Source organism: Pipistrellus kuhlii, unplaced genomic scaffold, assembly GCF_014108245.1.
Source record: "Pipistrellus kuhlii isolate mPipKuh1 unplaced genomic scaffold, mPipKuh1.p scaffold_m20_p_23, whole genome shotgun sequence".
In the NCBI taxonomy this organism is placed as follows: Eukaryota; Metazoa; Chordata; class Mammalia; order Chiroptera; family Vespertilionidae; genus Pipistrellus; species Pipistrellus kuhlii.
In genome coordinates, this window is record NW_023425522.1 from 8,688,034 (window position 1) to 8,700,909 (window position 12,876).

Sequence of the window (12,876 nt, forward strand, 5' to 3'; positions counted from 1 at the left end):
TCTGGCTCAGTTTCTTGCCCATCTCCCCTCCGGAGCGCTAGGGATCTTCATCTCTCAGATTCGGAAAGGCTCTCGCCTTCTCCGCCCCGGGAACCCAGCCCCTGTCGCTCCCGCAGCCGCCGCCTCCCGCCTCCCAAACACCACCGCCGCCCCCGGGAGGCCGGGGAGAAGGGCGATAACCTTAACCCAGGGGCTGAGCGACCACCTGTGTGCGGTGGGCGGGCAGAGCTAAATAAAGGATCCCCATTGCAGTGATGAAGAAACTGAGGCTCAGGGAGGCCCTGGGACTAGCCCAAGGTCACAGGGTGTCTAGGAACCAAACCCAAGTTGCTGAAAGAGAAAGGGGTACCGAGGGGTCTTTTTTACCCCTGGGTTCGTTGTCACAGCCTCCTGTGCCCTTTACTGCTATCCAGGGGTTGGTGAAAAGCAGATTAGGGGGTAAACGTGGGCCCTTCTTGGACGGCTATGGGGAGACATGGGCTGGGAGAGGAAAGGGAGTACAGACAGCCCCAAACTCGCATTCAGCTGGAAGGCTGTTTCCAATTATCCTGGGGGAAGGGAGGGGGCTGCCTGCTTGTGTGCAAGAACCCTAGCTTTCAGCACCTCTGGGCAGAGGTGGCATTCCTCTCCCCTTTCGAGCTGTTACAGGCCTTCAGTCCCTTCCCTTTGATTTTTGAGGTCCAAAATCAACCCCCCTACTGACAGTCTCTTCAGATTCCTGCCGACAGTAACCCTTCACAGCTCCCCAATTCAGTGTTTGTCAAGGTGTGTGTGTTGGGGTGGGGGTGGGGGGGATGGAAAGGGGGAGCGAGCTGCTGCTTGAAATAACATACTGCCCGCCCCCCCCCCCCAAAGACAGAGCAGATAAATGGAGAAACACCAGTAACAACTGCTGAATGAGAGACGCTCACCCTTGTCCTGCATCTAACGGAAATACAGATGTGACGTGTGTGTCTCTGAGCACCTTTACTCTTCTCATGTGTCCTTGACTCTGGCTACTCAGACAGGGCCTCCTGGGGAGCCCAGGGGAGGGGCGGGGGTGCTTCTGCTCCCCTCTCCCAGCGCTGAGTGATGGTCCCTCTGCTGCTGGAGGAGGGTAACTAGTGTTGAGCAAGAGAGAGCGGGTGTCTTGTCTGTCACCATCTGCACAGTCTCACATAGTCACGCCCAGCAGTCTGACACACAGCTCCTGCCACTCCTGCTCCACCACGCTCACTGTGACCCCTGCCACCCCACCTTGGGAGTGAGATTTCAAACAGGTTCCCCCCTCTTCCGTTTATCAAGTTGCCTAGCAACCAACCAGTCAATGGCATGAAGCCCCACCCCCACTACTTGACTTCACACTGAGCACAGTAGTCCCATTGGCTCCTGCCTAGTACCACCTCTCAACCCTGGTTTTAGGAACAATATGCCAATCCCCACTGCTGCTGGTCTAGGGAGCCCACTAATGGGCACACCCCCCCACACCACCATACACCCCCGACCCCCCCACCTCTCCCACCGCCCGCAACCTTCTCTCCATCATTTGCCTTCCCAAACAGACACAGAGACTCTGGTATCATATAAAACCTTTTTATAGAAACTCATCCCCACCACTGTTTGTCCCCCCCTGTTCCTTCTCCCCCTGCTGAGCATCAGGGAGACCGGGGTCTGGGCCCCCCCCACACCACCAGAGCTGAAGCTGACACTCAAGGTGGACGTGGCGCATGGAGAGCAGGGGAAGGTCCACCTCCTGCTCCCCCTCGTCCCCACTGTCCGTGGGCTCCGGAAACACACGCTGACCGGAGGCCGTGGCCAGCAGCGGCAGGCTGGGGTGCAGGCTGGAGGGAGAGACAGGCAGCGTCTGTCAGCACCCTCAGAGAGGATGGATGCTGGCTCCCTCTGCACTTCACCTCCCTCCCCGCCCGAGCCCCAGGCTCTGTGGTGTGACCTCACTCCATTGGTGCAGTCCTTCTGAGGCAGAAAGCTCAGCACCGGCTCCGGCTTCCTCTCGTGCCCGGCCTCGCCAGTGTCCCACACAGACACAGCCCCGCTCGTGCTGCCACTCACCAGGAACTGCCCGGTCCTGGGGAGAGAGCGGAGGCTTGCTGGCACGGAGTCGTCATCCCGGCCCAGGAACCCCTCACACCCGGGGGTTCGAGCCTGGGCTGCAGGGGGCACCGGCGCCCTGGGAAGGAAGGACCCACGGCCACTCACGGGTCCAGATCAAAGTAGATGCGCTGGTTGGTGGTCACCTCACGACTCAGGGACCACAGTGGATGACCAGGCTGCCGGAGGTCCCAGCACAGAAGCTCAGCATCCTGAAGACATAGAACAGGGGCCTGGAGACCACCACCCAGACACCTCTGCTTCCCTCAGCTGTACAGGCACTCCTTTAGCTTGCGGTGATTTTTTTCTCACGTCTACCCCCAACATAGCAGCCTACATCCCCACTCCTGCCTACTGCCCTTTGGGAGCTCAGCATGACGCCTACCTTGCGGGCTCCTGAGAAGAAGCGGTTGCCATCCGGGTGAAAGCAGAGGTGGGTGATGCCCCCTCGGTGCCCTCCCAGCAAGCCGAGCAGGGAGCCATCGTCCGAGGCATACAGGCCCAGGGAGCAGCCATAGGACCCACAGGCGTAGAGGGGCTGGGCCGGGTTGAAGGCGATGCAGGAGATGATGCCGCTCTGGCCCTGCTTTTTTGCTAGAGGGAAGGGACAGAGTGGGGGAGCGAGCAGGGGCACCTGACATTAACCGGGCTCATCAGAGGCGCACCTCTGTCCCTGTCCCACAGCCCTTGCGCCAGAACTCAGTATCTCCCCGACCCCATCCGCCACAAGATCCTCCTATCCCCCCCCAACCCCCACAAAGGACCTAAATGCCTGAGACCTACTTCCTCCCTCTCAGATCTGTTTTTCCTGAAAGGAATGGAAAGCTGAAGGCTCGTAGTAAAATAGAGTCAGCTTCACCTCCAATATCCTGGCGATGCCAAGATTGTGGAGACCAAAGGGTACACAGCCAACAGGAACTGGGCTCAGAGCGAACAAGCTCTTTGCTCACCGGTTTGACCTCGGGAATGTTTCATGCCTCCGAGTGTTTTCTCCTCTGCCCATCATCAGGCACTACTGCCTGCCACGGCTGTACGGAGGAGGATGTGGCACACACACACACACACACACACACACACCCCAACATGTGGTCCCTGGCTCACACAAGGCCCCTCTGCGCATGGCAGTGCCCTTTTCTTGCTTCCTCTCTTAGAAGCACAGGTGCTTACCAAACGTGGCTCGGACCTCACAGTCACGGCCGGGCCGGGCCGTGGAAAAGACACGCACGGTCCGGTTGAAGCCACAGAAGAGCTGGGAGCCGTCCGGGGAGAAGCAGAGTGAGTGAGCTGCCGTCAGCTCATCCTGGGAGGACAAAAACAGGCCTCGTAAAGCACGTCACCCGTCCTCACGGAGGGAAAGCTGGGCCAGGACAAGCCGGGGCTGGGCGGGAGTCCCTACCAGGTGGTTGTAGGCGCGAAAGGAAGCCCGGAGCTCTCCGGTGAATGCATCCCAGATGTGAATTGGGTTCTCCCGGCTGCTGCTGGCCACGCTGAGAACAACAAGGACACTGAGCCCCTGCTGCTACCAGGGTGGGAAGCCAACTGACCGGCCTTCAGACCTCGCACCTGAAGGGCACACCCAGCTTCCTCCCCCCAGAATCCCTGGGCAGCCCTTGATTCTCGGTAGAGGATCCCCTTGAAACTGTTTGGGGGTTGGGGGTGGGGGTAGCAGAGGCAGAGGACTTCACTTACTAGGAGGTGTCTGGCTGGTTGGAAGACATCAGAGAATACCAGCAGTAATCATAGATGGTGTCGCCTTCCACCATCCGAAGGACGGGGACCTGGACAGAGATGGAATGCCTAGGTCACTGGCAGGGAAGGGAGGCATCTTGGACCTCCAGCAGCTTTACGGCAGAGGGAGACCATGTGTCATCATTTAGCCAGGCAGGAGAGGGCAGATGGGGTCAATATGAAGAACAGAATCTTTATCTCAACATTCAAAGGTCAGCTCATACGTTAATGTCAGACGTGGGCCACCAAAAGTCATACACATTCATCCTTTGCTTTTTAAACACTCAGAGAAGAAAAAATAAATAACGTGCCAACAAAGAACCAACCAATAATATGCATAGTATTTCATTTTTTTTATTGGTTTCAGAGAGGAAGAAAGAGGGAGATAGAAACATCCATGTTGAGAGAGAATCATTGATCAGTTGCCTCCTGCATGCCCCCTCCTGGGGATCGAGCCCACAACCGGGCATGTGCCCTTGACCGGAATCAAACCCGGGACCCATCAGTTCACAGGCCGATGTTCTTTTCTTTTTTGTAAAAAATGTATATTTTATTGATTTTTTTATTGAGAGGAAGGGAGAGAGATAGAAAGTTAGAAACATTGATGAGAGAGAAACCTCGATCAGCTGCCTCCCGCACACCTCCTATTAGGGATGTGCCCACAACCAATGTACATGCCCTTGACCGGAATCGAAACTGGGACCTTTCAGTCCACAGACTGACAATCTGCCCACTGAGCCAAACCAGCTAAGGCAATGATACGCATATTTACTAAGCATCTACTAGGTGCCACTTGAGGCCTTAAATAATTAAACAGCCCTAGCCAGTTCAGTGGATAGAGCACTGGCCCAAGGACTGAAGGGCACCGGGTTTGGTTCTGGTCAAGGGCATGTACCTTGGTTGAAGGCTTGATCCTGGCCTCAGTTCTGGGCTCATATAGCCAGGCCACTTTTGGGAGGCAACCAATCAATGTGTCTCTCTCACATCAATGTTTATCTCTTTCTTTCTTTCTTTCTTTCTTTCTTTCTCGCTCTCTCGCTCTCTCGCTCTCTCTCTGTCTCTAGCTCAGTAGTTGGATGCTGACCCAAAAACCAAGATGTCAGCTGTTCAATTCCTGGTCAGGACACATGCCTGGGTTACTGGCTCAATTCCCAGTGCGGGGTGTAAAGGAAACAACTAGCCAATGATGTTCCCCTCTCATTGATGTGTGTCTCTCTCAATGCCTCTCCTTTTCTCTCTCTCTAAAAATCAATAAAAACATAGGTCGATGCTCAATCACTGAACCACACTGGCTGGGCTAAAATCACATATTTACTTTTTTTTTTTTTTTTTTTTTTTTTAAATACAGATTCCTGACCCTTTCTGGAATCTGGGAGTTCCATACAGAAATCTGCATTTTTAATATATTTTATTGATTTTGTACAGAGAGGAAGGGAGAGAGATACAGAGTTAGAAACATCAATGAGAGAGAGTCATCGATCAGCTGCCTCTTGCACACCCCCTACTGGGGATATGCCCGCAACCAAGGTACAAGCCAAACCGGTTTCGGCATATTTACTTTTTTTTAATCAATGGAAAATATCCTAAGGAGAGGGTTAACAAAAAAAATCAAAATTAAAAAATTAAATAATTCAAATATGCAAAGTATTAATAAAAAAAAAAACTGTAACTCTTTCACCCAGCTTAAGAAATAAAATATACAAAACAGTTAAAATTTCAGCCCAATGAAACCTTCCCTCAGAGTTAAACACTATCCTGAATTTGCCAACCTCATGAATTTCTTTAGGAATTCAGTAGGTCCTCGGGTTACATCGGAGATCCCTTCCTATGGCATGACGTACACAATTTTCACCGTAAGTTGGAACCCACCTATATAAGCACCTATGTCACTCACATGGAGCACATACACAGCAGCAATGAAGTGAAACAGGAAAAAAAAATTTTTTAAAGATAACAATTCCTGACCTTTACTTGTGGTAAATAAATAATAAAAAAGCATAAAGCACATATGTACATATGTCAAAATGACAGAACTTTTTTTCTTAATAAATAAATGGGAGATGGTGACATAACCATGAAACGATTTATATCCAGTTCGAAGAAACCCGAGGACTGCCTGTATATTTATACAAAGGAAAAACAATGTAGCCCTAACTGATTTGGCTCATCGGATAGAGTGTCTGCCTACGGACTGAAGGGTCCCAGGTTCAATTCCAGTCAAGGGTTGCAGGCTTGATTCTCAGAGGGAGGCATCAGGAAGCAACCCATCAATGATTCTCTCTCTGTTCCCCTCTGAAATCAATAAAATCACTGATGTTTCTCTCTCTCTCTGTCCCCCTCTGAAATCAATAAAAATGTATTAAAAGAAAAAACAATGTAAACTTAATATTAATGATATCACACTGGTTGTGATTGTGAGATTTAGCTATGGTGACACATTTGGCGCTAATTCGTGCATGTTCACTGCGGTAGAGTACTTCACTCAGCTCTCCTTTTCTATCGACAATCACTGATGTCTTTCCATTTTTTAGCTAGTGTGCTTTTTAACATTCTGGTACACCTGTGAGAGGGTGGGTTTCTCTGTAGCTTCTGCTAACAAGGAAAGTTGTTGGGCTCAATGGCATGTACTTTGCCAACTCTGCCAGGTAATGTCACATTTTTCCCAAAGGGCTCAACCCAATTCACTCTTCCACCGACTGCATGAGAGTGCCTGTTGCTCTGCATCCTGCTGCTATTGCCAGCCTTACATTTTTCTCAGTTTGAAGGCTGTGAAATGGTATAAATTGGCATTTCCTTCATACTACTGAGGTTAGACATTTATTTATGTGGGGTTTTTGGAGACATTTATCTGTTTATTAGCAATTTAAGTATGCCTTTTCATAATTTTTGTTCATTTTTCTACTAGGCTTTTCTTTAATTCTCACCCCCTCTCCCCAATACAGGACAGGAGGTGGGTGTCAACTGTGCTCCCCACTGTAATTTCTAAGTCTTTCCACTGCTCCAAACTCTAGCTTCTCTCCAGTTCTTGCCATCAGTCTAGCTCCCCACTTTTTGTCATCTTCCCTCATTCACTGAGACTTTATCTCCTGGTTTATTGTCTCACTTCCTATAAATACTCCTGTTATTCTTGGTGACTTTCACTTCCACTGGGACTTTGAACTTGCTATTCTCTCTGCCCATTGTATTCTTTCCCAAAACATCAGCTTGGTTCACTCTCTTCCTTCCTTCACATCTCTGCTCAAATGTCATCTAAATAGTAAGGTCAGCTCTGGCTGGGTAGCTCAGTTGGTGGTAGTGTCATCCTATACACCCGAAGGTTGCGGGTTCAATTCCCAGTCAGGGAACCTACCTAGTTGTGGGTTTGATCCACAGGCTGGGCAAGTATAGGTTTTTCTCTCTCATTGAAGTTTCTCTCTCTCTCCCTTCCTCTCTCTCTAAAACCAATGAATCTTCTGATGAGGATTAAAAAAATTACGTGAACATAATCCTTGACTGCTTTTTTTCCTTCACCTCCACATTCAATTGCCCTCCAAGTACTACAAAATACACTTCAAATGCATCCACATCCCTCCATCTCTCTTGACACCACGCTAGTCCAATTACTACATATATGTTTTACTTTGTTATTTTTTTTAGTTGCCTATTCCCACACTAGAATATAAGTGTCACAAGGACAGGGACTTTTGCCTGTTTCTGTTTGACTAATCCTCAGCTTCTAAAACAGGGCCTGGTACATAGAATGTACTAAAAAACAAAACAGAACAGTGTTGAATAAATGAATCAATGAAAGAATGATACATCCATCCAATATCATGGCCTTTCCCATTCCTTCACCTCCTCAGCACCCACAGCTATAACTGACACCATAATTGAGTCCTGGGCCTTGTCACCACCACAGTCTCTGGCTACCATCTCCAACCCATCCTGCTCGCTTGCTCTGCCATTTCTACCACAATTAATCTGCTTCATCAACAATATATTTACATCATGGCTGGTGTAGCTCAGTGGTTGAGCATCAACCCACAAACTAAGAGGTCACTGGTTCCATTCCCAGTCAGGGCACATGCCTAGGTTGTGGGATCGATCCCCAGTAGGGGTGCAGGAGGCAGCCGATCAACGTTGCTGTTTCTCTCTTATTTATGTTTCTATCTCTCTATCCCTCTCCCTTCCTCTCTCTCTAAATATCAATAAAAACATGCCGAAACCGGTTTGGCTCAGTGGATAGAGCGTCGGCCTGTGGACTGAAAGGTCCCAGGTTTGATTCCAGTCAAGGGCATGTACCTTGGTTGTGGGCACATTCCCAGTAGGGGGTGTGCAAGAGGCAGCTGATTGATGATTCTCTCTCATTGATGTTTCTAACTCTCTATCCCTCTTTCTTCCTCTCTGTAAAAAATAAATAAAATATATATTTTTTAAATTAAAAAAGTAAATATCAATAAAAACATATATATTTTTAAAAGACACCCTTGTCTTCCTCCCCTGAGAAACCCCAACCAGACTATTCTCCATATTTGCACTCAACTAATATCAGTGACTACTTAGTGCTTACTATAGGTCAGGCACTGTTTTAAGCACTTTAATTCTTTTAATTTTCACAGCTATGTGAGGTGAGTGTTATTTTCATCATCCTCATTTTACAAACTCAGATGACCAATAACTTGCTGGGGAAAGATGCATAACCACGCTAATTTTTCTATTTTTCCTTTCCCACCCACTCTAATCGTCTTTTGCCTCCATCACTCCTCTGACAGTACTCTTGTCAGGATCACTAATGTCTTCTTGGGTTATTCTCTAAACCTGCCTCACTTCAACAGCATTTGGCATAACTCTGCCTCCATTTTTGTAATTTCTTCCGCACCCCTCCTCCATATGCTGGGATGCCCAGAGCTCTGCCTGCGCCTTCTCCTTCTCCATCTACACTCTCTCTGGGACTGAATCCATTCTCAAGACACGACATACTATCTACATGCTCTCCCACTCCTCAAAGTATATCCCTAGCCCCAATTTCTCCCCTTAGTTTTACATTTCAAATTTAATGTACCTAAAAACTCCTAACTTGTCCCAATACCTTTTTATATCCCTGTTTCCTGCTCTGAGTAAACCATACCATCCATCTGGCAGCAAAACCTGGACACCACACTTGACTGCTTCCTTCCCTGCAATTCTACATCCAACTGACCTCCAAATCCTACAAAATATACTTCAAATCCACCCACATCTCCCCATCTATCCTGATACCCTAGCCCAAGCAACATCATTTCCTGCCTGGACCATGAAAAATGCATCCTAATGAGTCTTCCTGATTTCACTGTTGCCCACCCACAATCCATTCTCTAAAATTCAGCCATCATTTTACTCTTCTGTTTTAAAACTCTACATGGCTTCCCAAACAAACTCCAAACGCCTTACTGACAAGATCTGACAACGTGGCTACTGGCCATCTCTCCATAACCAGCACGCTTCCCCTCTCACTGGCCTCAGTCCAGGTGCATCAGTCTTTTTTCTGCTCTTCTTTCCCAGATCTTGGTTTTGGAAGATCACTGCCTCTCCCCAGAATGTTCTTTCTACAGCTCTTCACATGACTGATCTCATAATCATTCAGTTCTCAGTTTACAAGTCTCCTTTTCTTTTCAGAGGAGACCATTTTTTTAAATTATATTTTTATTGATTTCAGAGACGAAGGAAGAAGAGAGATATAAACATCCACGATGGGAGAGATTCATGGATCGGCTGCCTCTTCCAAGTCCCTCACGGGGGATGGAGCCCACAACCCAGGCATGTGCCCTTGACCGGAATCAAGCCTGGGACCTTTTAGTTCGCAGGCTGACACTCTATCCACTGAGCCAAACCAGCCAAGGCTCCCAGACGATTTTATCTCCATGGTATCTTCTCGTTATTCTCTCCTCAGTCTGTTTACTTCCTTCATTACATTTATTATAATTCATAATGAACTTGATTATTTATTGGTTTGCAGGTTTGTGTCTATCTCCCAAACAAGAAAGCAAATCAGCTCATCTGTCTCATTCACTTTATCCCAGCACCACACAGTAACTGATATATTGGTAATCATTTAATAAATATTTGTCGGCACTCTCCCTCTCAGGAGCATGCCCACACCTTTCTTCCTTCTCAGGCATGCATCTCCTAAACACTAAGCTTCCCCACAAGACTTGCAACCAGGGGAGCAATGGGCAGCGGCAGTTCAACCTGTCTCCAAGGTTCCTTTTCTCTGACTTTCCAGTGAGCCAAGGCAGCCCTGCCTAGCACCGTTTTTTGTTTTTTTTTTCTTTTTCTTTTTCTAAAATATATTTTTATTGATTTCACAGAGGAAGGGAGAGGGAGAGAGAGAGAGAGAAAAATATCAATGATGAGAATTACTGATTGGCTGCCTCCTGCATGACCCCTACTGGGGATTGAGCCTGCAACCCAGGCATAAGCCCTTGACCAGAATTGAACCTGCAACCCTTCAGTTCGCAGGCCAACGCTCTATCCACTGAGCCACACCGGTTAGGGCGCCATTTCTATCTTATAACATTTCTACAGAGCCACAGCAGCCCCGCCTAGGCTCCCTCCTGTTGCTTCTTCTATCCTAAGCCCTTCCTTGTTTCATTGTGCCCAGCTTTAATAAATGTACTCTCAAAAAAAAACCTGGCTCTAGCTAGTTTGGATAGGGATGATCAATCAACCTGAGGTATGCAGGGCCCCAGGTTCAATTCCAGTCAAGGGCACATATCTCAGTTGCAGGCTCAATCCCCATGTGGGAGGCAACCAATCGACATATTGATGTTTCTCTCTGTCTCTCTCCCTCTACTCTCTCTAAAAATCAATGGAAAAATATCCTCTAGTGAGGATTAACAAAAAATAAAATACTACTAAAATAAAATGTCAGCCCTAGCTGGTTTGGTTCAGTGGATAGTGTCTGCCTGTGGAATGGAGGGTCCCATGTTTGATTCTTGATCCCCAAAGGGAGGATGTGAAGGCAGCCAATCAATAATTCTCTTTCATCCTTGATGTTTCAACCTCTCTCTCCCCCTCCCTTCCTTAAAAAAGAAAAGAAAAGAAACAAAATAAAATTTTAAAAATAAAAAATCTGTAAGTCAATTAAGTACTGTCACTAGAAATTCACTACTCTTTTATGGAACACACATATTCCTGACTAAAGAGGGGACAAACATCTCTTTAAATGACTTGATACCCTAGTTCAATTGGGTACAGCGTCCTCCCAACACCAAGGTTGCAGGTTCAATCCCAGTAAGGTTGCATGCATAATTAAGTAGAACAACAAACAGATGTTTCTTTCTTTCTCTCTCAAATCAATTTTTTTAAAAAATAATAAAGGACTTCAGCCGAGACCGGTTTGGCTCAATGGATAGAGCGTCGGCTTGGGGACTGAAAGGTCCCGGGTTCGATCCCGGTCAGGGACATGTGCCTTAGTTGCGGGCATGTCCCCGGTGGGGGGTGTGCAAGAGGCAGCTGGTCGATGACTCTCTCTCTCATCGATGTTTCTAGCTCTCTATCTCTCTCCCTTCCTCTCTGTACAAAATCAATAAAATATATTAAATAATAATAATAATAATAATAATAATAAAGGACTTCAGAATTTAGGGTAAAAAATGCTACCTATGGAAATTCATGATGGAGATGTTCAGTGTCTGGTGAAGAGGCTGGTTTAGCCCTTATCCTTACCATTTCTGCATATTCCAGCTGTTTCCCTTCATTGTACATCTCTGGGGGTAGGTTATAAATCCGCAGGATGTTATCAGCACTATTGGTCAAGATGCAGGAACCATCAGGGGCCCTAGGAGTAGGCAAAAGTTAGAAAGCTTGACAGACCAACATTTTCCAAGTGTAGGGCTAGGGCTGAGCCTACGTCTAGGGAGTAAAGCCCCTCCGAGACCTGAGGGAAGTAGAAGACAAAATTCTAGGGGAAAGTGAAGTCTGTCCAAGAGGGATTCTTACTCCTACTCCCACCTCTGGTGAATCCTTCTCCCAGAGAAATGGGGTATTTGAAGGTGTGTTTATCTCCCTGCCCCATTTTCCTTACCACTTACAGCCTTTCAAGAAGTTCTCAGGCTGGGTGCTGAACTCTGACCAGGAACCACTGAGGAACTGAGGTAGCTGGGAGAAGCTGTAGCTCCAAGTGCTGGAAGGAAGATGGGGGACAGAAACCTGAGTCGCCAAAGCAAAGAGGAAATAGGCCTGGAGAATTGGGACTGAGGACTGGAGGATAAGGTATATATCTCACACTTCCATGCATCTCAGATTTCCAATGTCCTCGGATTTCCTCAGTCAACTGCTGTCACCACTTACATGGATCCCTCATCCTCAGGAACAGGCTCCTCACACACACCTTCCATGGCTTCTCCGGGCCCCAAATCTGGCCTGTTCGTCTCCTCTGCAGGAAGGCTCACATTTTCAGAAAGCTCTTGCTCTTCGATTCCAGGGCTCAACTCACTAGGAGTGCAAAACCCTGTGTCCAGGGAAGTGGAGAGAAAAGCTGGGTCCCCCTCCTCCAGCTCCCGGGACAAAGGTGAGCCAACCATGGGATCCGGAGACACGGGGGGCGGATCATCCCTTTCGGATGTCAGTGGCATCAGTTCTGGGTCCGTATTTTTATCCATCGGGGAAGCCTGAGGCGAGAGACGGGCTGAAGCTGGGTCCTTGTCTGCAGACAGGCAGTAGGGAGCTAACGGTGGCTCCTCGGACGTCTTCATACCGCAGAGGAAGCCCGGCAGGCATTGGCCTCGGCCAGGCAGCCCTCTTCCCACGGGCTGCCAGCAGGCTGCTCCGGCCGCTCCGCTTCCAAATGCACAAGGATCCCGGAAGCCGACAGACCCACCTGCGCCTCCCTTCTTCTCCCGGGAGGGGGCAGAAGACCCCGGCAATGAAAAGTAGTAGCTGGGACACCTACGTTGAAAGCACCGCGGAGCTTCGCGGGTTGGTCCCTTCGCGCCACTCACTCTCGCGAGATCTGGGCCAACCTTCCGATTGGATCTCCGCCTCTCGGCTCAGATTTCGCGGGAGAAACGCGGAAGGGGCGGGGCTAGGGTTCAGGGTTCC

General features: G+C 48.6%; 1 protein-coding gene and 1 long non-coding RNA gene across 4 annotated transcripts; both read right to left on the bottom strand.

Annotated features, from left to right (window-relative positions):
• Positions 1 to 1,556: 1,556 nt before the first annotated feature.
• WRAP53 (WD repeat containing antisense to TP53) lies at positions 1,557 to 12,794 on the bottom strand. 3 transcript variants are annotated; one of them, XM_036451973.2, is made up of 10 exons: positions 12,127 to 12,794; positions 11,861 to 11,959; positions 11,503 to 11,614; positions 3,778 to 3,866; positions 3,485 to 3,575; positions 3,256 to 3,388; positions 2,474 to 2,682; positions 2,197 to 2,321; positions 1,936 to 2,065; positions 1,557 to 1,820 (listed from the first exon to the last, which is right to left on the bottom strand). In XM_036451973.2, the coding sequence occupies exons 1-10, from the start codon at positions 12,528 to 12,530 to the stop codon at positions 1,689 to 1,691; spliced, it is 1,524 nt and encodes a 507-aa protein (XP_036307866.1). In that variant the 5' UTR covers positions 12,531 to 12,794; the 3' UTR covers positions 1,557 to 1,688. The 3 variants fall into 3 exon arrangements, with proteins under 3 accessions (XP_036307866.1, XP_036307863.1, XP_036307864.1); XM_036451970.2 differs by having other exon boundaries at positions 1,931 to 2,065; positions 12,127 to 12,792; XM_036451971.2 differs by having other exon boundaries at positions 1,931 to 2,065; positions 2,197 to 2,300; positions 12,127 to 12,791.
• On the bottom strand, positions 8,273 to 10,165 carry LOC123652946. The gene is made up of 2 exons (XR_006742535.1): positions 9,666 to 10,165; positions 8,273 to 9,442 (listed from the first exon to the last, which is right to left on the bottom strand). It is a non-coding gene; the product is annotated as an uncharacterized LOC123652946 (long non-coding RNA).
• Positions 12,795 to 12,876: the final 82 nt, after the last annotated feature.